Source organism: Meriones unguiculatus, chromosome 10, assembly GCF_030254825.1.
Source record: "Meriones unguiculatus strain TT.TT164.6M chromosome 10, Bangor_MerUng_6.1, whole genome shotgun sequence".
NCBI lineage: Eukaryota > Metazoa > Chordata > Mammalia > Rodentia > Muridae > Meriones > Meriones unguiculatus.
Window position 1 is genome coordinate 84,012,793 of NC_083358.1, and position 26,651 is coordinate 84,039,443.

General features: G+C 41.0%; 1 protein-coding gene and 1 long non-coding RNA gene across 4 annotated transcripts in view; one reads left to right on the forward strand and one right to left on the reverse strand.

The window, feature by feature from the left end:
- Positions 1 to 14,625, reverse strand: part of LOC132656909 (uncharacterized) — a 63,675-nt gene extending 49,050 nt beyond the window's left edge. The window contains exon 1 of the long non-coding RNA XR_009594708.1: positions 14,487 to 14,625. This is a non-coding gene — a long non-coding RNA (uncharacterized LOC132656909). The remainder of the gene's footprint in view (positions 1 to 14,486) is intronic.
- The window catches only part of Abcd3 (ATP binding cassette subfamily D member 3), a 57,350-nt gene continuing 45,014 nt past the window's right edge, over positions 14,316 to 26,651 (forward strand). Inside the window, exon 1 of one of the 3 annotated variants that reach the window (XM_021655494.2) lies at positions 14,316 to 14,575. In XM_021655494.2, the coding sequence (XP_021511169.1) occupies positions 14,466 to 14,575 (110 nt within the window). In that variant the 5' untranslated portion in view covers positions 14,316 to 14,465. Of the gene's footprint in view, positions 14,576 to 14,746; positions 14,833 to 26,651 lie in introns of those variants that run through there. The other 2 variants (XM_060392805.1, XM_060392806.1) reach the window with 2 other exon arrangements.

Consider the following 26,651-nt stretch of genomic DNA (forward strand, 5'->3'; position numbering starts at 1 on the left):
GATTCCATATGAGTTCATACAGGTACCTTTGACTCTTTTTACCTTCTTGCTGTTTGATAACTTATTTTCTCTTAAAATGAGAAGCCTAACTTCTATGACTGACATGTTTTTTTTTATTTTTACTATGGTCCGTCCTAGCACATTTGTAAAGACATATTGACATTTAATTGCCACCTGTATTCATGTGTGAAGCACAAGTGGAATACAAATGTTTTCTACAGTTCTGTTTGACTTTAACCGTACAACTGGTGGGCGGGGAGCAAAAGCAAAACACTGTTTCCCAAAATTACTTCTAAGCTTTTCACTCATCCCATGAAGTTGTTTGTTCTTTTAAGATTCATTTGTATGGTCTACATTGCATCCTGAGAGTTGAGAGCTTCAACAGCCTAATCTATTTATTTATTTATTTATTTATTTATTTGTGTATAATTTGTGTGTGGTAAGCTTTACTGCACATAAACAAAACAAAAACACCCCCCCCCGACAGGATACAAATAAACAAACAAAAACTTTTTCCGATCAGGCTGCAGTAGAGATTTAGCAGGGATTAACAATGATCTTAGCAGCCAGAAGGTCACAGAAAAGATTTTCTTATGAAACGCCAAGCTTTATAAAGATTTGAGCTCTAGCAAGAAAACAGCATTCTGGAACCATAAGAGAAATATGAGAGGCTGGAGAGGGAACGCAGGGGCAGAGCACTGGTGGTTCTTGGAGCAGAGGTTCAGGTCCCAGGACCCTGTAACTCCAGTTCCAGGGGACCTGCCTCCCCCTTCTGGCCTCTGAGGGCACTGCACACACATGGTGCACTTAACAAGCAAGTATTTTTTTACAAGTAAATATTTTTTTAAAAGAATTATTAATGAAATGCATGCCCTTAAAAGTACAAGTCTGAAGACTGGGCAGAGGGAGAAACTTGTAGATTTGTGAAGTAATTGTAATAACAAGAGGTGGATCTGGGAGACAGAGGAACAGTGGCATTCTGTTAGAATCAGAGGCGAGGGTACCACAGGATCAGCAGGATCCCAGCCAGGGCCTGCCAGTATTCAGCTTTACAGCATCTAGAGGAGGGCCTACCGTGGTCTGTTAAGTCAGACTCTGGCGATAGCCATGGTACTTGAAATATAGCACAGATGATTTTTTTTTTAAAAAGATGATTGTGAGCCACCAGGAGGGTGCTGGGAACAGAACCTGGGTCCTCTGAAAGATCTCCGGACCTGTTACTCTAAATCATCTCTCAAGTCCCTATGGCATATGCTTTAAACACTTACTACTATTATGCAACTTTTTTTTTTTTTTTAATTAATCCTTTTGTTTGAGGAAAACAAACTCCTTTCTGTGCTGTTAAGGAGCTACTTGATGGAATGGAACTTGCTAACATGCATAGTCACAGCCCTGATTCCCAGCGTGGGCTGGCCCAGATAACACGCCCAGCACACAATGGTGCCCAAACAGGCCCCAGTTCTGGGGAAAACTGCCGCTCCTTATGTGTGAAGCAAAACCCCTGATTGTAGACACCTTTTTGGATTAGAAAGTACTCTCAACTATTCTAAAGGTTGCTGGAGACAGATTTGAGACAGATTGCTTTTCTTCTCATGTTTTCTTAAGGTAATCATTTCTCTTCCATAGTTTTAGGTACTCTGTGTTTCACGGAGCATGAATGTACCAGAAAATGGTCTTAACAGATTTCACGGGTGTTTGAGTGGACACGGTTTGCTATGTATTCTGATTTACTCTGAGCCTTTTCCTTTTAGCCAACATGAATAGTGAGCTGGAGATACTGCTTTCTGGTAGAACACTTGCCTATGGCGCTTGAGACCCCAGCTTCAATCCCCAGCATTTCAACAGACAGATAATTAGCTGTGGATTATAAATAATTAGCAAAGAGAATGGCGCAGGGTCGGGGGCAGAGTCCACTTGAGTTATTCATTTATTACCTCTGAAGAGTTAGAGTTTACTTACCATAAAAGACATAGATCCCCACCCCATGAAGTTCTGTCATGCCACTTTTCAGAAGATTTTACCCAGAAGAGAGCGCTTTCTGGCTTATATTACACACCAATCTTGTGAGGGCTTGTACTTCAGGGTCACCAAATTGTGTTGTGATTGTGTAGATGAACCATAAAGTACCCGCTCTCTTGCTAGTGGACCCTGGGAATGGTTCTCATTTCAAGCTGTTTTAAATAAAACTGCCTTGATGGATAGTCTGAGTTGTCAATTTGATTGGATCTGGGATTAGTTGAGGGGTACACACCCTAAGTGGATGAGTCTGTGGTGGTTCCCTGGGAAGGACTGACTGAGGGGGGAGCCTCACCTTCCGAGTATGCAGCACCTTCTGGGGGTAACACAGATCCAAAGGGGTCGTCAGAAAAGCAACGCTGCTCTTTGTTTGTTTGTTTGTCTGAGATTGTATGTGGACAGTGTTTAGTTACCACCAAGGTGTGTATGCTACTAACCCTCCCCCGCCCCCCCAGGATTGTTGTTCTGTGCTTGACATTAATGTGGTTCAAAGGCATTATAGCTAGATACTTCCTTTGGAAGTTTGCATGGCTCCTTCTGATACCATGAAAGCTAGTCCTCTGCCAGAGGGGATTCAGGTCAGTTCCAGCTCAGGAGTCTCTGGGTCCTGTTTTTGAAGTGCATGGAGTCATCAGTAATATGGACTTATCTTCCACCTCACCAAAGGCAAATGGAATATAAATCTTCCTGCTTTTGCTTCTTGCTGGTAAATGTATCTATCTACTCTGTTGCCGCCGCCACTGCTGCTACTATCATTTGCTGACATTGGAACCCAGTCTCTCAAGCTGTCCAGTGTAGACTGATGACCAGTAACTCTCTGGCTTCTGCAGGCCTTTGCTGCCAGATAGGGACGGCTGAAGCATCCAGCCTCTCAGACTGAGTAGCTACTGGGTTCTAAGCCTCTCCAGTGTGTAGACTGCTACTGTTGGACTTTGCAGCTCATATTGCGTGAGTCAGTTTAATAAATTCAGTGGGTTCTGTTCTTCTACAGAACACTGGTTCATACAGCTGCTAGGGACATTTGTCAATAATTCTTAAGTTCTAGCACTCTCTCTTTCTCTTTTTAACAAAATTTTTCTATTTCGAAATTATTTATGATTTACCAAAAGTTGCAAGAACTAAAGCAGCCCAAAATGTGCGCTCTTGGTTAAATTATAGTATTGCTTTATTTGTGTGTATGTTTTATTTTTACACATGTGTGCTTGTGTTACCTGAACTATCTTCAGACTTTTACTCTTAACCTGTGGCTCCTTTATATTTGAATACTTCAGTGTATGTAAAATTAGAATATAAATATCTTAGAATACAATCAAAGTAATTACCAACTTCAGTACATTTAATATTGATGTAATACTCTGATCTACCAGGATTCTTTCAGTTTCGTTAGTTGTTGATTCAATAATGTCCCCATGCTCATTTCCAATCAAATGCCAGTATAGAGTCCGTTACTGTTACTTTTAACTGTCACCTCCCCTTCGTTTTCCTTAATCTGAGACATTTCCATAGCTTTTCTCTGTCTTTTATGATGCTGGCAGTTTTGTCAAATACAGCATCTACTTCCCTTTCAACAACATGTTCTTCATTTTGAGTTATTCTTATCTTTTCTCACAGAAAAATTCCCATTGTGCTTTCTAACCTGGAACCCTGCATAGGAGTCTCCATCTCCTTAGTGTCACAGATTTAGAAGCATGAGACAGCTGTCTGCCCTACACTGCCGATGCTAATTTGAACCACATTTGAATACATACTACCCATCTTCCTTTATTTTTTCCCATCCACAGCAACAATGTTTGAGAAAATGTTAATAAGTTTTAAAATTTTTGCCAATATTGTAGGTACAAAATGAAGGGCAGTATAGTTGACTTCATTTTTAAAAATATTTTCAAACATTTATTATCATTTATTAAAATTTATTCAATTTGTATCCCTGCTGCAGCCTCCTCCCTCTTTTCCTCCCAATTCCACTCTCCCTCCTCCTTCTCCCCCTATGCCCCTCCCTTAGTCCACTGATAGGAGAGGTCCTCCTCTTCCATCTGACACTAGCCTATCAGGTCTCATCAGGGCTGGCTCCATTGCCTTCCTCTGTGGCCTGGCAAGGCTGCGCCCCCCAGGGGGAGGTGATCAGAGAGCCAGCCACTGAATTCATGCCAGAGACAGCCCCTGCTCCCCTTAATAGGGAACCCACTTGGATACTGAGTCTATGCATTACATCTGAGCTGGGGTTTTAGGTCCTCTCCATGCATTGTCCTTGGTTGGGGTATCAGTCTCTGTAGGGCCCCCAGGGCTCAGTTTTTTTGTTTTTTTTTTGGCTCTGTTGGACTTCTTTTGGAGCTCCTGAGTTGACTTAATTTTTATATATTTTACATAGTTTACACTTCTTTATCATGATTGAAGTTGAAAATCTTTCAACATGTGTAAAGACCATTTTAATATCTTTTATTTTTTGGTAAATTGTAACCATTTTTTTTTTCCTGTAGAAATCTTTGCTTTTTTACTTCAGTTTAAAGTTCTTTCAAAATTAGGGATGTTAGGCTTTTATCTGCAGTGTAGTAAAAAATGAACTTCTTTTTCTTTTCAAATGGTTACCCAGTTGCCTTAACATAATTAAAACAGCAAACAAGCAATTGCCTTTGCTTAAATTATAAGATATGCACACTATCTTTACATGCATTTTATTTCATTTCTCAACTTTTTTTTTTCTGACAGGATTTCTCTGTGTATCTTTGGCTGTTCTGGACTCACATTGTAGACCAGGCTGGACTTGAACCCACAGAGATCCTCTACCTCCGCCTCCCCAAGTGCTGGGATCATAGGTGTGCGCCTCTGCACCCGACTTCGTCTTTCCATTCTAAGCCTTTGGACTGTCTTCTTATACCAGGTACAAAGGTTCCTCGCTATGTTTTACTCTCGGATAGAGCTAGAGCCTCCTGTTGTAGATATTCTGGAATGTTCTTTTCCTATATAGACTATAAATAAATCAACTTTTCTCAACTACATAAAAAAAGCTCATTGAATTTTGTGTGTGTGTGTCGGGGGGAGGTAAGGGTAGATTTGAGTCAGGGTCTCTTGTAGCCTAGTCTAGTTTCAAACTAACTAGGTGGCAAAGGAGTAGCCCTGAACTCCTGCTTGAAACTTCTCAAAGTCCGCGCTTCATGGAATATGCCACCATGTCCAGAAGCTCACTGGATTTCTTCTAAAAATTGCCTTAACTTTATAAGTCAACATTGGGAGAACTGGCATTTGGATGACACCGAAACATCCTAACCCAGGACAAAGAACATCTTGCTATTTGTTAAGTCTCCTTTTGTGTCCTTCAGGAATATTTTATAATTTTTTTCCAGAAAGATTTTGAACATTTGTTTTCAGTTTTTGAAAAAACAGTTATTTGAAAGTGGGGCTTTATCATTTGTTACATTTTAAAACTTGCTATTTACATATATATATACATATATATATATACACACACACACATATATTTATATTTTTTCCACACATTCATTTTATATCCTACTACTTCTCGTATATTTTTTATTATTTTACGTAATGTTATCATTGACTTCCTAGGGCAGAGGTTAGCAAATGTCTTTATATTAAATCCGCATTCTCCACACAAACAAAATGAAGGAAGTCTTAATTTGTAAATATACATATGTTTTCTTTTACCTCGTTTCACTAAAATTAGGGGATATTTACCTGGGTCAAGCTTTCCTGTAAACACTTTACAAATAGGAACTTATTCAGTTCCCAAGACATGAGCAGATGAACACATCTGAAAAAGTCGGAGGCTAAAGCGTGCCAATAAGGAAAGCCCATGTGGGGTACGAGGCTCTCCACTAGGAAGCCCCTGGTAGCCTTGGCAAGGAGCTGGACTTTAGAGTAATTCAGGGAAGACCATAGAAAGGCTTTAAGCAGAAAATATGGGGTCTGATTCATGCTTTGAGAACCTCATTCTTCTCCGAAGGTGAGATCTAGAGAGCAGAAGCCTGAGAGAAGCTTTGTAGGCATGGCTAGTCTCATGCTGACAGACGTAAATGAGGATGAACTATTTGGAGCATGGGTCTGTTTGGAGGAAGAGGCAGTGGCTGAAGGCTGGCCAGGTGAGGCCAGTGAGCTCGAAAAGAGGTGAAGTTCAGGATAACAACGGCAAACAATGTTAGGAAAAGGACGAGACTAGTATTTTGAGAATTAATATAAAATCAGGTTGCAATAAAGATTAGTTATTTTCCCTGACTCTAAATGTGCTCTTATTTGACACATACCTATCTCACATATTTTTTATAGTGGTTTTTTTTTTCCCCTTCATGTTTGTACATGCACCGCTTATCTGTAGTGTCGATAAAGACCAGAAGGCAACATATCCCCTCAAACTGGAGTTACAGATGCTGCCAGGAAATGAATCCTGTTCCTCTGCATAAACAGCAAATACTTTTAAACCACTGAGCCACCTCTCCGGCCATCTCACATATGTTTATACCTTCAATTATCATTTTTATGGTTTTGTTTTCCTTTTAAGCAATTGTTTATTGGACAATTCCTCTCAACATTTTCTAACACATTATAGAGGAACACTCGGAGTGTCTATCCCAGGGCAAGACATTACCAAAGCATTCACGAGAATTGCTGCGATTTATAGGGTTTTCTATGTGCTAATCACCGCTCAACTGCTGTATACGCTCAAGCATTTAATCCTAATAACAACCTTTTGGAGTAGGTACTATTTTACTGATGAGGAGACAGAAACATATCTTGCATAATATTATCCAGTCCATAAAAATTAACATGTAGCTAGGCTGAAGACAAAAGAAATCTAGGTCAATGATGTTCCTGACAGCTGTTTCACATTCAGGTCAACTATGTCCCTTATGAAATAGCAAATTACTGTTGTTCAGACAAATCCGGCCTCACTTCCTGTGTCTATGGAGCCTGTGAGCTAGGAATCACTTTGCGGTTCTCCCTACCTTCGCCCTCCCCCCATTTCTGAGAAGGGGTCTCATATCTCAGGCTGGCTTTGAGCTAGCTATATACAGAGCCAAGGATGGCCTTGAACTTATTACTGTTGCATAGCAAAGGATGGCTTGGATTCTTGATGCTTCTGCCTCCACCTCCTGAGTGTACCACCACATCCCGCTCTTAAATTTTGCATCTTTCAGTCAACTTAAAACAGCCATGACTGGAAAACAGCATTTCATCATTGAGGAGAACCATATTGAATTCAAGCTTTTATTGCCATCATTTTATTGTAACACGGCCTGTTCGTGTACATTATTGCCCATGTTTGGTTTGTTTACTGACAGAGCGGAGAAGCTGTAGCGCTGGCTCTCTGGCCCAGACAGCCTAACCTATTAACTAGTTGTCTCTTTGTAAAGAAGAAAATTGCAGCCCTTTCCCTGAAGGAATTCATTATTTGAGGGAAGCAGAAGACAAGTATGTTAGTACAGAACTATAATTGCTTCGTAGGGTAATTGGGTGGATTTCCATCTAGGCTTGAGGATGGGAAAATTCAGGGAAAACCTACAAAGCCTGAGGAAAGACAAACGGTATTGGAACGGGACAGGAGAGTAAGTTTGAAACTGTTGCATCAGAATGCAAAGGTTGGCAGAGCATGCACTGGGTAACCCCTGTGGCCGGAGGAAGCAAAGAAGTCAAGGGCCAGATTAAACAAACATTATAAGGGATGAAGAGGTGGCTGGGTGGCTAAGAAGACCGAGGCTGCTTCTTTCTGTTTTTTGTTTTGAGTTGAAAGTTACACTGTGTTGCCTAGGCTGGCCAGATTCCTGGGCTCAGGCAATTCTACTGCCTCAGCCCACCAAGACAGAGCCATAGGCGTGAGCCACCTCACCCAGCTGTCCTCCTTCTTTCTCCTTCTAGAAATCTTTATGTGTGTGTATGTGTGTCCACGTGTTGGAGACCATTTGCTTGTCACGGTATGCCTGTGAAGGTTAGAGGACCTCCTTGAGTATTGGTTCTTGCCTTCTACCTAGTTTGAGACAGGACATCAGGACATTATTTATTTATTTATTTATTCATTTATTTATTATTTTTCTGTTCTTTATTGTCTGCCAGACCATCTGGCCTGTGAGTTTCTGGATTTCTCCTGTCTCTGCCTCCCATCCTGAAGTAGGAGTGCCAGAATTATAAGCCATCTCCCAAGCCCTGTATTTTCTTTTTAACAAGACAAAAGGTAGTATGCGAAAAATTTTAGAGGACAGCCAGACACAATCAGCTACTGTGTATTATAGAAAAGTACCAAGTCCAAGGAGCTTAAGCCTAGGGTAAATCGAGATAAAAACAATAATTTCTTCCTGAATCAGAATGGAACAAGACCCTGATAGTGACTATTACTATGCTCATCCTCAGGCATTCCTTGTCCCCTTCATCTGCTAAGGAGTTCTGTCTCTTCCCCCTAAAGACAGTAATTGCTAACAGGTGTTTAACATATTTTATAACCTAGACAAAGCAGATAGTTCAGTATGAGTTCATGTATATACACATTTCATTATAAGATAATTTGTATGTTTCTTATCACAAAATGTAGCATCACTATAACATGTAGTTATATCGGTGAAATTACAGTTTTGTAGTTTTAAAACATTATAAAAATGAAAATAATAAAGAGTCCGTTGGACTTTGTATAAATTTTACTTTAAAACTACCTAGAATCATTTATTCTCTAGGCTGAGGATGTACTGTGGTGCTTGCCTAACATCCAGAAATATCTGATCCTTGGCACTACATAAACTGAGCATGGTGGTACAAGCCTACAAGTCCAGTCCTTGGAAGCAGGAGGACCAAAGTTCAGGGTCATCCCCAGCTGCATAGTGCATTAAAGGCCATCCTGGAATATATGAGACTCTGTCTTCAACTACACAATTTTTCATTCTGGTGGGAGTCAGATAGTGGGCCCATGACTCATGGTGACTGTGGAGCAGGATTTCAACCTGAGGAGGGTATTGTGCAAAGTTCTGTTTCTAGGAAGGAGAGCTGATAAAGCTGCAGCAATTAGGGTCCACAAAAGAGGATGGTGACATTGAATTGAACAACTAGTCAGGCTGAGTATTACTGAGGTTTTTAAAGGAGTGTTTGGTTGGATCACACAGATGGATGTCTGGGCACCGAGTTGCCGGATGGAACATCAAGACCAACATGACTTTGCTCTGTGCCCGACTGAGGTCACACATACAGGGAACTGAGCACGCAAGTGCAGGCATGGCGAAGCGAAATCAGTGCAAAGATTACAGTAAACATCTGGCCCCATAAGCTTGTTTTCATGCAAGTCCCTCACCTGAACTGGTTTTTTCCTCTTGCAGATTCATATGTAAGTTTGATTATATACCCAAGACAGCTTTTATTACATTTCCCCTGTGATTATGGTCTTTGTTCACGTTGTTAATCCTAAGAGGGCAGGGCTGTTTTATTTACTTCTAGGTGTGTTCTCAAGGCATGATTCACAAGATCACTTCTTGAGATATCAATTAAATATTTTTCTCTTCCTTTTCTCCTAGCTGGAGAACAGGCTCTATACATCATTGCCTTCATTAGTGAAGGGCTTCACGACTTTGGCCATAACTTGAATTGTAATTGAAGTTTGCATCGACTTAAAGGATCCTACCAGAAACTGGAAAAAAAGAGTGTATCCTATAGGATGCACAGAGTTGGACACAGGGATGCTAAGGTGATGTGCCTGTTAACCTAAGGCAAAAAGAATAATACGTGGCAGGGAGGAAGTGACTGGAGTGTCCACTTATTTCCTGGGGTGGGAGGTTTAGGTAGCCAGAGCTTCTCCTGCAACCAGCTTCATGTGGATGTGGAGAATCCTGGAGTTTATCCTGGTGATGAGAAAACAGTGAGGGGCTTGCTCGTTTGCATCTCATTAGCCTTCAAAAATAGTATACACCACTTCTGTACTTTTGACTTTGGGTAAATGTCATTATCCTCTCAGACAGCTGGCAGATATCACAGGCAATTAAAAAGTTTTCTTCCTACTAAGTAACAACCTACCAAGTAACAATATCATCCACCCCATCCAAATTAAATCCACAGAATTCTTCTCTTGCTATTTGCTTGGTGCTGCCTTAACTCCGTTCTCATTACCGTTTACCTAGATATTTTACATTAGTGTGTAAACTGGTCTCTCAGCTTGATATTTCCTCCTCCAGTCTACCCTTCATGCTCCATAAGCATGTTCTACCCCCAAAATAAAGCTGAGGTACTTCCTCCAAAGTTATGCATGCTGTACATAATATTCTTGCATGCGGAAAAAAAAATCACACCTTGTTAACTTGGCGCCTTCCACAAGTTGATACTAAACAGTTCAGTCTTTTCTCTCATTTCATACCCTTCCTGTAAACTTCAGCCTTAGCCATCTTCCTCAATAGAAATTTTTGTTTCTATCTTTTTGACTCCACTATTTCTTCTAAATCCCTTATGTCCCAGCTTTTTTAAAGGCTTGACCCAAATCAATCAGTTGTAAAATAATCACACTCCAAATTTAGTGCCTTAACACAGGTAACACGTTCTGTTTCAACAGCCTCTGTGAGTCAGGGGGTGAGAAACATCTTAATTGAGTTATATGATCATAGTTTTCTGCCTGCAGAGAGAAGCCTGTTTGTCAAGTGACTGTCAGGCTGCTGTTGGCTTCTCTGGGGCATCCAGAGATTTCTCCACAGCAGCTGGCTCCCTCTATAAAAAGCAGTCTGGGAGAACAAGGCAGAAGTCATACTATTAGGGTCCCAGACAAAAGCTACATACTATCAGGTTACTCTTTTTGTAATTAAGGAGAAACATGAAGACAAGGACACAAGGATACAAAGCTCAGGAGAACAATCCTGAGAGCTGGCTGCCATATTTTCCTTTGATTCTTTCTTGATTCTCCAACTCCATATGTCCCATCTCTCCCCTGTTCTCAGTAGCTCAAATTCTTTAATGGCCAGATCTCCTGGAGACTGCTTAATAAAATTTTATTCTCTCTTTCTTCTATTTATTTGGTATGATGAAATGTGAATCTGAAATAATGCATATCAAATGACATAGTTCTAAGGATATATATATTTTCCCTTCTAGAATCCTAAACTTTGTAGTTCTGAGATTGTATCACTCGAAAGAGTAGTTTCCCTTTTTGCTTGGAGGATTCTAACAAAGCGAGTTTGGTTTACAGAAGTGGCCTTGTGATGGATATTTTTATGACAGTTGGACAAAAGCTAGTGTCATCTGAGAGGAGGAAATCTCAATTAACAAAATGCCTTTGTACAATTTCTAAGAGCAGCATTTTCTTAATTAGTGACTAATGGGAGAGGGCCTATCGTATTGTTGGTGCTGTCCCTGGGTTGCTGGTCCTTGGTTTTATAAGAAAGCAGACTGAGCAAGCCAGGAGCAAGCAAACCAGTAGGAAGTACTTCTCCATGGCCTCTGCATCAGCTCCTGCCTCCAGGTTCCTGCCCTGTTTGAGTTCCTGTCTTGGCTCTCTTCAATGATGGACTACAATGTGGAAGTCTAAGCCAAATAAACTCTTTCTTCTCCAACTTGCTTTTTGCTCATGGTGATTCATCACAGCAATAGAAACCCAAACTAAGACAGGCCCCAATTTAGAGACAAGAGGTTTATAGACACAACACTCTGCACTGATTTAACATTTATGTTTCCGAAGTAATAGAATCCAGAGTCTACTTTTCAACTCAAGTTTGATATTGGAAGTAGATCTGTTTTTTTCTTCTAGCTTATCAAGCAATAATTCATTAAGATTTTATTCTCTAAGGGCAGACATTTCTCCTCCTCCTCCTCCTCTTCTTCTTCTTCTTGCTGTGTGGTACCTCTTTTCGCATCAGCTTGGTAAAGCTACTCTGTTGGACTAACCTTCAGTGTCTTATATCGGACAGGCATATCAACAACTAGAAAACATTGCAGCCTGTATAATTTTCCTTCCTTCCTTTTTCCTTCATTGTTTCTTCTTCCTGTCCCTTAAAATTTTCTATACTTCTTGAGCAAGAATATTTTGTCAGTGGATTATTCTTTTTCTTCTGAATATTTTGAAATCTATATCCTCATAGATGTTCTCCATCAGTTCAGAAACACTCCGTTATTACAACTCATTTTCTCCCCTGGTTCCCAACACTTTCACACTACACTGAAATTCACTAGTGACCCCCCCTGTTGGAATTAAAGTTGTTTTTTTTTTTTTCCTATGCCTGCTCTAGCTCCCAAATAATGAGTACAGAGATCTGTTACATTTTTAAATAAGCTTTAAGTCCATAGCTGGACAGATATTGATCTGCTCTAACCCATCTAAGCTAGGCTAGCTACTTCCCAGCCATGTGCTCAGTGCTACTTGATACCTAATCTCACCCTGCCACTCCAGCTACATCTTTGTCCTCATGGCAACTCTTCATGTCCTGGAGACCTTTCCCTCCCTTCCCCTTCCCCTCTCTTTCCCCTCCCCTTCCCTTCCTCTCCCCTCCTCACCTCTCTCTCTCTTTGGGACTAGCCCCCTTCGGAACTGGGAACAGAAGTTCTGCCTACTGTCTCCTCTGCCCAGTTACAGGCTCTTCAGATTCTTTATTAACTAGAGATACTTGGAGTATAAATTTTCGTTGTTGTTATTTTTGTTTTCGAGACAGGGTTTCTCTGTGTAGCCTTGGCTGTCCTAGAATCACTTTGAAGACCAGGCTGGCCTCAAACTCACAGAGATCTGCCTGCCTCTACCTCCCTGAGTGCTGGGATTAAAGGTATGCCACCACATCTGGCTTGGATAGTAATTTTTACACAGCACTGAGACAGGAGATTCCTCAATAGCAATGACGATACCGAAATCTGTTAGCATTTAGCTCACTGCCAGTTCAGCAATTAACAATCGACTATACAGGAGACATTCCTTAATACAATGTGAATGAAGGTCACCTTTACACCCTCAACTCCCCCTCATCTGCTCATAGCCTCCTTTGGGTGTAGCTCTGAAATCACTGTATTTGTCAAGCCTTAATTAAAAGTTCTAGGAAAATTCTAAATTTTCTTATTGGTATTCTTACAGCATCTAGTTCATTTTTTCTAGCTTGACACCCAATTCATCTGTATTTTTCTTCATGTTTTTCTTCTGTACCAGCCTCTGGAGAATAAGGGATTGATTGTTCATACTTGTATTCTCTGTGCCAGGCATACCTAATTACCTAAATGATTCCCAGGGTAATGAGAAATACACGAATGACATATGGAGGAGGCTCTACTTTTGTGTCACTTAAGACTTTTGACTGATTGCTGAGCACCTGTACACAGCACACGCCACCGTGTCTGGTCTTTGCTATTTGCATAACCTTTTAGACAACCATTCACACAGACAAAACACCTAGGGCACTACTCTCTCACTGGTTACTTTAATGCTTAGGCAACTTTAAAACGCATCTGTATTGTGTGAGGTTTTATAAGCTCCCTTTCTGACTGACACTTGCTTCTCTACAGTTTCCTCAACTGAAAACAGCCATTCGTTAAGTTACTGTGCACGCGCTAGACTAAATGCTCGGGATAACAATTTCTGCAAGATAGGGGCGGGACAGGAGAAGAAGGCTGTAATCTGTAAAGCCGGTCTGCTTCTGGGAGCAAAGCCAGCGTTTGTACAACGCACGATTGTTATTTCTGAATGTCCCTTTGCAAAGTACAGCGTTTCTCAAACTTTCTTTGACCAGACCTAACATAAAGAAATACATTTTCCCCCCCAAAATTCGCCATTCCCGGTACACCACAAAAAGAAGAATTTTTCTTAAAACTCCTTTGTGTCACGCACTCTGAGCTTTTCTTCCTACTACATTTTTCTTATTTAAACATTAACAGTGAATAGATCGGTTCTCCCAAACTGATTTTTACAGAACTCTAGAGATCCTATTGCACGGCGGCTTGGAATAAGATAGCTGATCCAGGTCTCCCTTCCTTCTCTGAGTTGCAAACGACGACCGTGCCTCTAGCCGCTCCCCTCCTTCCCCGGCTTCTTTAAGAGGGTGGTACCGACCCATCCAGGGGATGGCGGAGGGGCAGGGCGCACTGAGTCCGCGGCGCAGGCCCGGCCCGCTCTTCCAGTTCTTGTGAAAGCTCGGGTGGTGTGGCGCGCGCCGAAGCGCGGGGGCAGCCCCGCACCAACGCCGGGCACCCGCGGCGCCGGCCCACAGCCCTTCCGGCCAGTCCTCCGGGGGTCCGCGCGTGCGCAGAGCTCTCCCCCGGGAACAGAGCCTTTCGACCTGCCCCCTCCCCCGCGCTCCCCCCGCGCCCGGCCCGCGCCCGCGCGCGCGCCCGGAGAAGCCGGAGTCCGCGGTGGGCTCGGCGCGGCGGCGCGCGCCAGGGGGCGTTCCCGCGCGGCCGGCCCCGCCCTGGCTCGGCGCCGAGCCCTCCTCCCAGTTTCCTCCGCGCTTCCTGCACCGAGGCAGTCGCCGGCGCGTCCCCTACCCCGCCGCTCGCTCGCCGCTGCCGGTGCCATGGCGGCCTTCAGCAAGTACCTGACCGCGCGGAACTCCTCGCTGGCGGGGGCCGCCTTCCTGCTGCTCTGCCTGCTCCACAAACGGCGTCGCGCCCTCGGCCTGCACGGGTGAGGATCGCGGCCGCGCCGCCTCCCCGGGCCCGAGCCGGCTGCTCCGGGAGCGCGCCTATGCCCTTCCCTCCCGGGCCCGAGCTGCGCGGGTGCCCGCGGAACGGGGTCAGCCGTCGCCCGCCGAGCCCCGCGGCCGGGCCCTCGGCCTGGCGGCCGCCAAGCTGTCCCCGGACCGCGGGGAGGGAGGAGGGCTCGCCGCGAACCCGCGCCCCCGCGCCCCCGCGCCCCCTCCCTCCTGCATGTCAACTTTAAGGGTGCGTCCTGGTTTTGCCGTCTCATCGCCGCACCAAGCGCGGGGGATTCGTTCGGTGGATGTTAACGTTCGGAATGGACATTTTCCTCGCCGGGCTGGACTCGCCGGGGGCTTTCCTTGGGGTGTGTGTGTGGGGGGGTGGGATTCTGGGTCGGCTTGGCCCGATTTTCTTCTAAAGGGGTGTCCTCCTCCCCGGATTTGGCCAGTGAACGCCCCGACATCTCGTTGGGATAAGGCTGAACCGGCTCCGCGGTGTGTGCAGGACAAAGTTTCCTCCCTGGCTTTGTAGGTGAAAGGTGAAAGTGTGTCTTAGGTGAGGCTCGCTTTTTAGTTACGCGGCACCGCCTCGAGCCTGGAGAGGATGTTAAAGTTCACTTTGAACTTTTGAGACATGAGGGAAAGAGGAGAGGATTGTTCTGGCGGTGGGATTCCGGGCACAGTTTTTGTTTCTTGTCGCAGGTTTGATTTCAGCGAACCGAATGAGAAAAGGTTGCTTCCTGAGCGTTCTTGCTAGAGTCTTTGGATATTTAGTATTCAGTCTTACAATAATGCATCCATGCATTTTTATTTCGTCAACCCTGGGGGCAGGTATTGTCTCCTTTTGATTTGCCCAAACAATCTAGAATTTGGCCTAAAATACCAGCAGACAGCTCCTAGAACTATTTCCGTGTATTTTATACTGTATTTTAAATACTGTAAACAGTATTTTCTGCCCTTCTGTCTACTCTGACGTGCCTGTCGCTGTCAGCATTGGCCTTTTTCTTCCTAAACCAGCTTTACAGTATATAATCTGCATCACCATCGTACAGCAGCCATTCGCAGTTCTTTTTAAAAAGTGTTCTTTGTGTGTGTGGGAGGATTAATTCTAAATATTTTTCTGTTAGATTCTGTCCTTTCTGAACTCTGATTTCTGTTTAGAATTATCAGTTATTTGGGAATATGTTGATAGAAAATATTAAGATCTTTATCTTGAACTACTTTTTTTTGTAGAGAAGCTTTTCGGTGCATAGAATAGACATTTTAATAGGGAGGGAACTTGACTGCTAACCGCTGTGACATTGATTTAAAACGAGTTCTCGTCTTTACTGGGGCATTAGATACATACAGAAAGCAACACACAGAATAAAGGTCAGACTTGCAAAATTTTTGCAAGTAGAACACACCTGTGAGAGTCCAGATCAAGGAACAGAATTTTATCAGCACTCCAGAAACCCCCTTATATCCCTTTCCAGTCACAGTCCAACAGCTCCATTGATTGATGGTGCTGTAGACTATTGAATACAGGGAGTTAAAAACATAATCTAATGGGAAATAGTAGCAATAGTGGTGACATAATATAATACAATTTATTTTGAAGTTGTTAATCTCCCATTCCAAAAAATAATTTTTTTTGAGGAACTTTGTGAACTTTCTGAAGATAGAATTATGCAACAGGTAGTTTAGTGAACAAAATAGAGTTGCTAATCTTTCATACTGGGATGAATAGCGATCTTTGTTAAATATTTTGAGGAGTGAGGATGCAAATAACAGGCAGATAAAATTGAGATGTTACTGAGATAGAAAGATTGAACTCACAAACATTAGTAAGTAATACATATATTAGATATTGTGTGCTTCAATGATAATATGCTTATCTTTCAGTCCCTACCTTTGGTTTCACAGTCTGGAGGTTAGAAATTCTGACCTTCTATTTTACTGGCCCTTGGGTGTGTTTGGTAGTAGAGCTAATTAACTTTAATGTCTGGTACTTAACTAAGGGATAAGTGGTTGCTTGTCTTTATTTTGTCCATCTTGTGAATAGTAAGTTTAGCTTAGAATGTATATTCTCTTGGAATTGGATAGGTAACAGAGCTAGTAAAACCACTTCATAAGTGAAGTTGCAACATTATTCCAAATAGTAGAGTAGATAAAATTCTGTTACTTTTTTCCCTACTGTGTTACTTATTTTTTCTTTGAGACTTAGCTCAGTAAAGAGCTTTCTGATGGGTGTTTTTTCTTTCCTAACTCAGACTGATGTATTGCTTTTTTGACACTAATATTCCTTCCTCTTCTCTAGCACTCACCAGTTAATTTTGTACTGGTCTCTTTTCTTCCCTTCTCCTTACATCACTGAATTTCTTGAGGCTTTGGACTGAGTCATGCTTACTTTTCCAGTTTACTTAACTTTTATTTTTTTTTTTACTGTACTGGGGATCATACCTAGGCCTTATCCATGCTAGGCAAGTAATTGACCAGTGAGCTAGGGAGACCTTGAGACATATTTAAATCCCTCATTTGGATATGTCCCAGGATAGACACTCAGTGCATGTAACAGAGGAGACAAGTGATACAGAACTGTGGAAGAACTAGTTGGTGAGGTAAATAGAGGTCTTACCTTCATAGAAGTCATGAATGTACCCGAGAGTCTGTCATATGAAAATAAGTCCGAATAATAGGAAATCAGTAGCAGGGAAAGGGACCAGTCTACACCGCCACAGTATTTATGCAAAATAAGTAACCTGTTAAAACAGGAGGAAGCAGTTTCCCATCAGTGCTTGTTGAATAAAGTTCAGATTTCTCATCCTGGGTTTCAGAGCTTTACTCCATCTGGTCTCATCTTACCTGGCTAATCTTCTTGTGGTCTTTGCCTGCCAGTTGCCACTCTGCGTTCCAAATAGGCCATTTTCTGCACTGTTCTCTGAGCAGGCTATCCTCGTTCCTGGCTTTGGAGCTTTCTCCATGTGATCAGTCCTATTTCTCTGTCTCCTTTGTTCTCCAGTTCTCTAACATTCTTACAGGGCTAGAGAAGGTCACCCTGACATGAAGCCTTCAGCTACTCTTGATGATCTAAGTGGTGGTCACCCTGCTTTTAACCGTGTGTGCTCGTGCCTTGCCTGTTGTACTCTGCCTCACGGGGTGTAATCCAGCTGGGTATGTCAGGTGCGCCTTCATCTTTTGTCCCTTTAAGGTCTTAGTCTGTAAGTGCCGGGGCACTATTTCCTCCCAGGTATTTTTGCAGAGTTTCAGGCAGCACACATTTCTCTCACTCTTGCTTACATCTCCTTCGCTTCTGTCTTTTGAGCCTGTCTCACATCTGTGTTGTGTTCTCTGTACTTTAGCATGGCCCCCAGAGTAACTATTTCTGGAAGAGTTCTGTTAGAAAATTGGCATTCGTAGTGCAGATTGTATCTCGGCTTAGTAAACATCCTAAGGTACTCTTATTTCAGACATTTCTTGTATATTCCCACTACTGGAAATTTCTTTTCCATTTCCCCAACCTGAGTTTTAGGGGCCTGTTAGCATTTGGATGTCCTCCTATCTAGTGGTTACTTTTTGTACCCCTTTCTCACTAGCCCCCGGTAACTTTACTGCCAACTTAATTCATCCTCATATCTGTCAAGCTAGGGATTGGCTTTACCTTTCTTAGTTTTACAAGCACTGAGGATTTTGTATAAGCACGAGTCATGTGAGGGACTGGATCTGAATGACGTCCTTAGAATGAGCTGTTGATAGAGCTGTGTGTGTCTGGCCGTTGTCGGGTTTCTGGACTAGCAGGAGACACTTAAGGGAACATACATAAAAAAGCATCAAAGGGCATGTCAGCAACAGCAGCTGTGTGCTGAACCCAGCTGGCGCAGATCAGGTGAGAGCAGCGTTGTGAGAAGTGTGTCTGTGGTCGGCTGGGGCGCTGGGTAAAGGCTGTCCAGTTAATTGCAGCTCTCCGTTTTTGGTAGTTAGCCTCCTTGGGCAGCCACTCGGTTTCAGTGCTCTTGGACCCGTTGTTACCTTGCCTGGAATGTTGTTTCTGTGAATGCCACGTTGCTTACTCTCTCCCCTCTTTCAGTCATTGATCAGATCACAGTTGGAATGTTGTTTCTGTGAATGCCACGTTGCTTACTCCCTCCCCTCTTTCGGTCATTGATCAGATCACAGTTGGACCTGTTGCCAGTCAATTTAAATAACATCGTTAGTGTGTACATGTTCTGTGTCCCTTCCTGGCTATATTTTTCTCCTTAGCACTTACTGTTACCAAGTGCGCTTTTTATTGTCCTTGTGTATCTTGTTTACTGTATGCCTGTGCTGCTGGGATGTAATCAGGCTCCACAAAGGAAGACAATTGGGTCTGTTTTATTCATTGGTATAGCCCTAGTATGTAGAAGTGTGCCTGGCATATTGTACTCAGAAAATACCGTTCAGGGGTTTTTACCTGTGAGATGCTGATTGCTTAGGGCATGGTTACTGTTAATTTAAATAGCAGTTTTCTTGTTATAAATATGTTTGTTGTTATCTTAGGCATTTTATATCTTTAGGAACTAGACCTCATGATTTCAGTTTGTAAGTTTAGAAACAGTATAAATGATAGCATTAATTTATGATTTTTTTAAAACTAACTTTTGACAGTTAAGGAGTGGAACTATTAAAGATAAATAAACTAAAATTACTCAGATGATTATAAATATAATAAACACTTTATTTTGCTTACTCTGTATTTACATGTCTTTTACAGTTATATCTGCATCTTTTGCTGTTTTCATTTAAGGCATAAATCCCGTTTTTTATGCCTGTGATTCTAGTCTGCATTCCTTTATCATACTTTATGTTACCCTTATGTGTTGTATATTTTGACTGACTGTGGAAGATTTTGTTATTGTTTTTTTTTCTCATAGTGTTGGAATCTAGAACCTTGCTTGTGCTAGCAGGAGTTCTACACCTGATCCATGCCTATGGTTTGGTTTTTAAGGATAGTACTGTATATTTTTGTCTCTCTGGAATAAATTGCAGAAATAGGATTAATAAATGGAAGCCTATCGATGTCTTTATCATGATGGAAGGAGTGTGAACATTCTAAACTGCATGGATTGACATGACGTTTTTTTTTTTAATGAGTCATGCAAATTTGTAATACTATGAATGAGTGTTAGTATAATTTATCATTATTAGGGATTTGTTTTTCTCCTATAGAGGTACAAAACAATATTGAAAAGTTAGTTCATATGTATTTTATAGGTTGGCAAGAACGAAGTTTTGTTTATTTTCATTCGGCAGCAGGGTCTTGTTCATGAAGTAGCTTGGCATAGTTAAAGACATGGTCTTTGAGGTCAGGTAAGGGTTCAGAGATTTAGTTAGCCATGCTTTAGATCTTTGGCTTCTCACCAGTTTCCTCACACTCTCTGAGCCTCAGAAGAAAAAGGACAATAGTATTTATTTAAGCTATCAGTTATATGAAGATTGAATGAGAAAATAAGGGCTCAACTCAGAAGCCTCATTATGCCTACCAAAAGAAAAGTAACAACACAACAAAATATCCCTGTTAGTTTCTCAGAAATTATTGAGGCTTCCTAAAAATGCCTTCAAATGTATCAATGAAAATGTCCTCAAATAGTTTTTAAGTTGGTAAAGCCATTTACGTTTAGTGCAATATACTGGTTTTAGAGACATAGTTTCAGGTCTTACATGTTTCTAGTTGGTGTCCCCTAAATAGGATACTGTGTATTTCTCCATCTGATAAAGAGGTGGTCTAAACTCACAGTATTCAAATGTGCTCCTATTGGTGCAGGATAGAACTATGACCTACTTTGTGACTATGTTTGGTAAAATAGCATGGAGGTGCACTCTTTTTTGTGACCACCAGATATCCTTCACTGAGTTCATTTCTTCCAGCTCTCCCATTGTTGTTATTGCTGTTTTTGAGCCTTGGGTATTAGTTGCTGCTGGTCTCTGTCATATTATGTAATCTTTGGGTGTATTGCATCCTCTAAAACCTTTTGATCCTGTACCCTTCACTAATATTCTTTCTGCATATTTTCCTAGTAAATTAAAAAAATAAGATTAGAGTAAGTATAGGTAAGGCATAACCTTTTTGTTCATAGACGCCCTTTGAGAATTGTTTTGGTTCTTACCTGTAATTTAGCAGCACCTTCTGGTGACAGACCTGCTGTCTTCCTCACCGAGCAGTCTTTCAGCATATGTCTATTGCAGGTGGAAGGGTCTTTCTGTTTGGGCCTGGGACCTGTCAGAATGAGGCCACAGAGCCAGTGGTTTCTTTTTCAGTGAAGAGGGAGAGACCCCCGTTCTAGTCTAACATTTCAGCTTAGTGTTTTGTAGCATAATGAACAGCTTAGAGTTGCCACCCTCCCTTCAGAGACCAGAGTCTGACAGGTGCCCATGCGTAGTCTAAAAGTTACTACACCATCCAAGTTCTCAGGTGGTGCTACACCTTTCAAGAAATACATTGTGATGCTTTCTCAGGATCCACTCCTTTAGGACCTAGTGGGTAGTCTTCCCTCTCTTCTTTTGGAGTCATAGGGAAGAAAAAAAATTATATTTTCTTTGGAGTTATGTATAGCAAATTAAGTTCAAATTTATTAAAAATAGTTTACTTCTGCATTTCTTTTGGACAGTTTTAAGAGATGTTAAGTGTTGTTTAAAATGGAATTTGTACTGTGCACGAGGAAAAAAGACATTCTTATTAGAGTCACTTTTGTTGCAGGTATATATGTCAAGAGTAAGCATAAGGACACAATATTGGACTGTTAGCTGTGTTCTTCAGTGGAACCTGCAACACACATTAATATATTTGGCTAGGAACAACTATGAATGTTTGATTTGCTAATGGTACAATTTTTTGAGATAGGATCCAGGTTATAGTCCAGGTTGGCCTTGAACTCTAGGTAGCTAAGGATGATGACCTTGAACTCCAGAGCCTGTTGTCTCTGTCTCCTAAATTTTGGGATTACTGGCATGCATTACTATGGCTTTGTAATTATTATTATTATTTTTTTCTTTTTTGGTAAATAACATTTCTTATTCCTTTGCTGGTAAAGCAGAGTGAATGCAACTGAATAAAATAAAATGGAAAATGGAGCTCACCGAGCATGATCAGCTAGCATGATGCCTGTGAATAGGAGTAGCAGCCTCAGCACTGTACCGATAGCATAAGACAGACATTAAAGTGGACTGTATGATTTACTCCATGTGTAAATTATCTAGATAATGTCCTCCTTTACTTTAGGCCATATATAATGAAGAGTATTTTTTTTCAGACAATAGTTTAATATACTTATACTATTTATTCACACATTTCAAGACAAGCTCTTATGGAACCCAGACTGGCTTTGAACTCAGTTATGTAAGCCTAAAAATGACCTTAATTCTTGAGCCCCCGTCTCGTTTCTCAGGTGCTGAGATTGCGGGCATGTGCTGCCAGCCCTGTCTTAATATTTGTGTCTAGTGGCATTGACAAACAGATGTACTGTGTGGAATGGGGCAGCTTCTTAGGTATACATTAGTTTAGCTACTATGTTGTATATATGCCACACACTGTATGCTGTCATTTAAAAAATGTTTATGAAACTTAAGCCTGTAAAGTAAGCTGCAGGGTTCCTTCTAAAGAAGGCAGTGATTATTTTAGTGTAGTGAATAGCAGTAGACCCAAGGAACATTTTAGAAATTAATCTTTTAATGCTTCATTACTTTAAATACTAAACATTTTTGAATAGCAAAAGTTAAAAATTTTAAATTTGAATACCAGAGAAAAGGAGAAAGTACCTATCATTTATCACTTTTCCATTTTATTTCATTGGTCCTAAAAGTAGTTTTTTCACATTATAGCATCCATTTTCATATTTTATCTTCAGAAATTAACTTGCAGAAGACTACCGATGCATTTTCGTTTTGACTAGAACAGTGTTTAGGTTGTTGCATTTCCTTGTTATTATGCATGTTTTTTATCTTGTTTGTAAAAATTTTCACTGTGTATCAGTGTATATGGAGTTAGTTGTTAGTGTTCTTCAGTATATCATGAGCTTAGGAAAGTAAGAAATTGTGATAGAACCATATGTTTTCCTCATTCCAGACCAAGGGTTGGAGGAAGTAGGCTGACCCAAGATCAGTAGGCGGATATAAACCCAACTTCTCAAGGGATGCTGAGGTTTTAGCCTGATAGTAAGTAGATCATCAAGAGGTCCTCTTCTTGAGAAATGAGGGGTGTGGGCCAGCTCTGAACCCCAACATATGAGAATATAGTGATGAAGGAAGACGCTGACACTAGTCTCTGATGTCATATGCATGAGCATATAAACTGCACCCATACACTAACACACACATACGTATCACACACGTACATATACAAAAAGAAAAAGAAACAGACCATTGAAAAAGAACCGCAGTATAACATTTCAACACCATTTTTTTAGTTCGATCTCAAACACTCCTACTAAAAAATCCTCTAGTAATATATTCAGAGTACCATTTTCTGCTTAGCTGTGAATACAGTTATGCTGCCTTAAGAAAAATATTTAAGGTATTTTCAACTGTAGGAATCCTTTGACTTTTTTCTGCCAGTGGCTCTCGAGATAGGCTGTTTAGAGAGATGGAGGTGGGAAAGCCAGTGCAGGGTCAATGATAGCTACAACTTGGCGTTTAACATGGCTGCAACAAAAAGCCATCTCCCGCTTGGAGCAGGTGGGCTCAGTATGGGGCAAATGTAAAACGCATCTAGTACAGTCTGACGCACGTTTGTCGCGTCTTACTAGACAGTGAGACGGGCACATTGCATGATGCTCTTTCTCAGCCCAGTGTTGCACAAGGAGGTACAGACCATAGAAGACCCAAACAACCTAAGAATTTCTATGCCTGTGTGAAGAATGTCGTCTTTTGGGAGAGAACATGGAACTAGAAAGATTTAACTAGCAATCTTTTAAATACGGATAGATTTCACCTTTGAGCCCAATCTTAATCTCTTTTACTGAACAGTCAAAGGTGTTCCAAGTAGGAAGAACAGCTTGAGCAGAGACGTTGAGAAAGGTCAGCAGGGACATGAATTTGGCGTTAGCACTATAAACTGTGAGTTTTTATTTTATATTTTAGGTGTATTTTACATTTATTGCTTACATCAATTGTTTGGGATAGTTTTATTTCCCTTTTGTGAGTGAGGAATCAAAGCGGTTTAAAGAAAATAGGTATGAGAGACCTTAAGATTGAATTGATGAGAGCTTGAGAGAGATGGACTGATGGACCAGTGGTTAAGAGCGTCTGTTGTTCTTTCAGAGGGCCTCAGCACCCACATGTTGCCCATAACCATTTGTAGCTCCAGTTCTGGGGATCTGCTGCCTTCTGACCTCATTGGGCACCAGCCACTCATGTGGTACACAGAGTATGTTTGAGCAAAACAGTTATTCACATAAAACACCATAAATCTACAAACAATTAAGATTGAATTAATCATGTGGTTTGTAAGGACTAAAGGTTTTTACTCAAATTCTTTTAAATGAACTTTGATTCATAAAAACATGGTCAAGACTCATTCGTGGGCTAAAAAATATATTAAACACAAAACAAAATTGTTAAATTTATTATATTATTAAAATATATTGAATTACTCAGCATTTGTGCACGTGTGTGTGTGTGTGTGTGTTTGTCTGTCTGTCTGTCTCTGTGTGCATTTGTAACATGAGTGTGGGTACTTGCGGATGCCAGAGGTGTCTGATCCTTTGGAGTTGGGGTTATAGGGAGTTGTGAACCATGTGATCTGGGTGGTTCCAAACGTGCATCCTCTGGTATGTGTTCTTAACCACAGAACATCTTTCTAGTTCTGCTTTGTGAATATTTCTCCATCTGTTTGATTATTTGATTATCTGTATTATTATTGATTATTTCAATTGTATATTTTATTTCTTTTATTAAGTTCTTTCAGGTCAGGTTCAACTTTCATAATTTCTCTTTTTTTAGGGGATAACATTAAATTTAAAAAGGTTATGAATCTGGGGAGGTTGTTTCACATAGCTACTGTGTATTATATTCAGCTAATATCTGAATCTTTACAATGTGTTAGGTTATGTTATAAGCACTGTATGTATTTTTGCTGATGGTAACTGATGGTGATACTGTAATTTCCATTTTGAAAGCAGGAAAGCAAGGTACAGAATGATTATATAAGTTATCCAAAGTCACACAGCTAACACACAGTATCATTGGGATTCTGATCCAGAAATTCCTTCTAGAGCTGTAACTAGAATCTGAACACATTTAATTTGTCTTTAAAATGAATGTATTTTTTGTTACCACACTAGAAAAGGCTATTTTCTTTTCCTCAGTATATTCTACCTTCTTATCACATAAATTGTTTTTTTTTTTTCATGGTGTTCATAATATCCACCTCCTATAAGTCACCTTCACACTAAATCCTGTTCAGTTTTAAGTCTCAGTTTAGATTTTGCGTGTTTCTGGAATAGAGGCTTAGGTTAAGGTTAATTTCTCGTTTCTTTGTATTTCAAAGCACTTTGCTTAGGTCTAATACGTATCTGATTTTGTAGTTCTATCAGTATTTTACTCTAGCTGGATTGTAATCTCTTTGAAGCCAAGGCTGTTTATGTTATGAGCCTGTAGTATGGCGTAAGGTCTGCCCAAAGCTTATAAGATGTTTGTTTCTAGTTTTTAATTGTATATTATATATTTCCTTGATTTTAAATTAGTGTTTCTCTTAAAAATAATTTTGTTTATTTATGGTTGTCGTGGGTGTACTCATGTGACACGTGTGGAGGTCAGAGGACTACTTTCAGGAGTTGGTTCTTGCCTTCCACTGTGGCTTCTGAGGAGTAAACTAAAGAACTGCTACCCACTAAGCTGTCCCTCAATTAGTAGTTCTTTAATGGAAACACTTGCTCTTCATGATTTCAGTGTAAGGACCTCTTTCCGCCCAACTATGTCCGCTGCAGACCTTTCTTTTCCCCACTCCACTCTCAGGGATCTGTTGGCTTTCTTTTCTCTCTCCTTCCTTTCACCGTGACAGAAATTTGAAGAACATGATTTTGATTCCAGTGGATCAAAAGTCAATGTTTTACACTCAACATCTTCTAATTTTATGACATGATTTCTATTGCTTTGGGATTTTAGAAAATAAAATTCATGCCCCTAAGATGAAAGAATTGCCTTTCTTGAGGACTTAGAAGAATGAAATTTAATCAGTGAAAGAACTCCATAAGGAAAACCATGTTTTGAGTTAGGTTTTGGTTGAAAATAAATGGGTCTTCAAGTCTCTACTCACTGACATAAATCTGAGTATCTGTTTTCTTTATAGGAATATGTTGTTAAAAAGCTTGGCGTTGGTGTTATGAAATGTGGCTGTTGTTAGCATTTGGCTTTTAAAGCTCTATATTTTTGGCCTCAGTTGTCTTCTGGATCTTTCAAGTCAGGCAAAGTTAATGGAGGAAAAAAAAAATCTTCAGAATCTTCCTGAATTTACTTGTATTGATTGTTTATTTTTAAGCACGCTAGCCATCAGTGAACGTAGTTTGTGTCCAGGTAGATGGCCTAGCTTTCTGATTTTATTCACAATGAAATAAAACACTTGAATTTCTTGGGGAAATGCTAGGTGGCAGGAGGAAGTGAGCGTGGCAGTTATTGTAGTTAGTTGAGCTTTATTTTGAAATAGTGCTCTTAAAAACAGCCGTGTCCTGTGTGCCTCACGAAAAAACTGGTGTGTTTGTCCACTCCGATTGAAGGAAGCTGCTCACTCATTCACTTGCTCTGCTGGAGTTGCAGCCTTGGCACTGGCAGCAAGTGCTTCCTACAGTTAGCCACTCGTGCTTCAGGTTGATTGGATTTTTAAAAAAGTTTTTTCTTCATAGACAGGTTCCAGAAGTCTTGATGTGAAATCAAATTTAAAGGAGAAAACAAAGTTTTGAAAATACCTACCATGTGTCAGGCATAGTGTTAGGCGTCTGTGATATGGAGATGAACAAGACAGGGCCGCTGCTCTCCTGCTGGTGAGGGGCAGACGCACTGTATGGATTGTCGATGAGTCCAGCAGATACTTGGTACTCTTTGCTTGAGAGGAAAAAA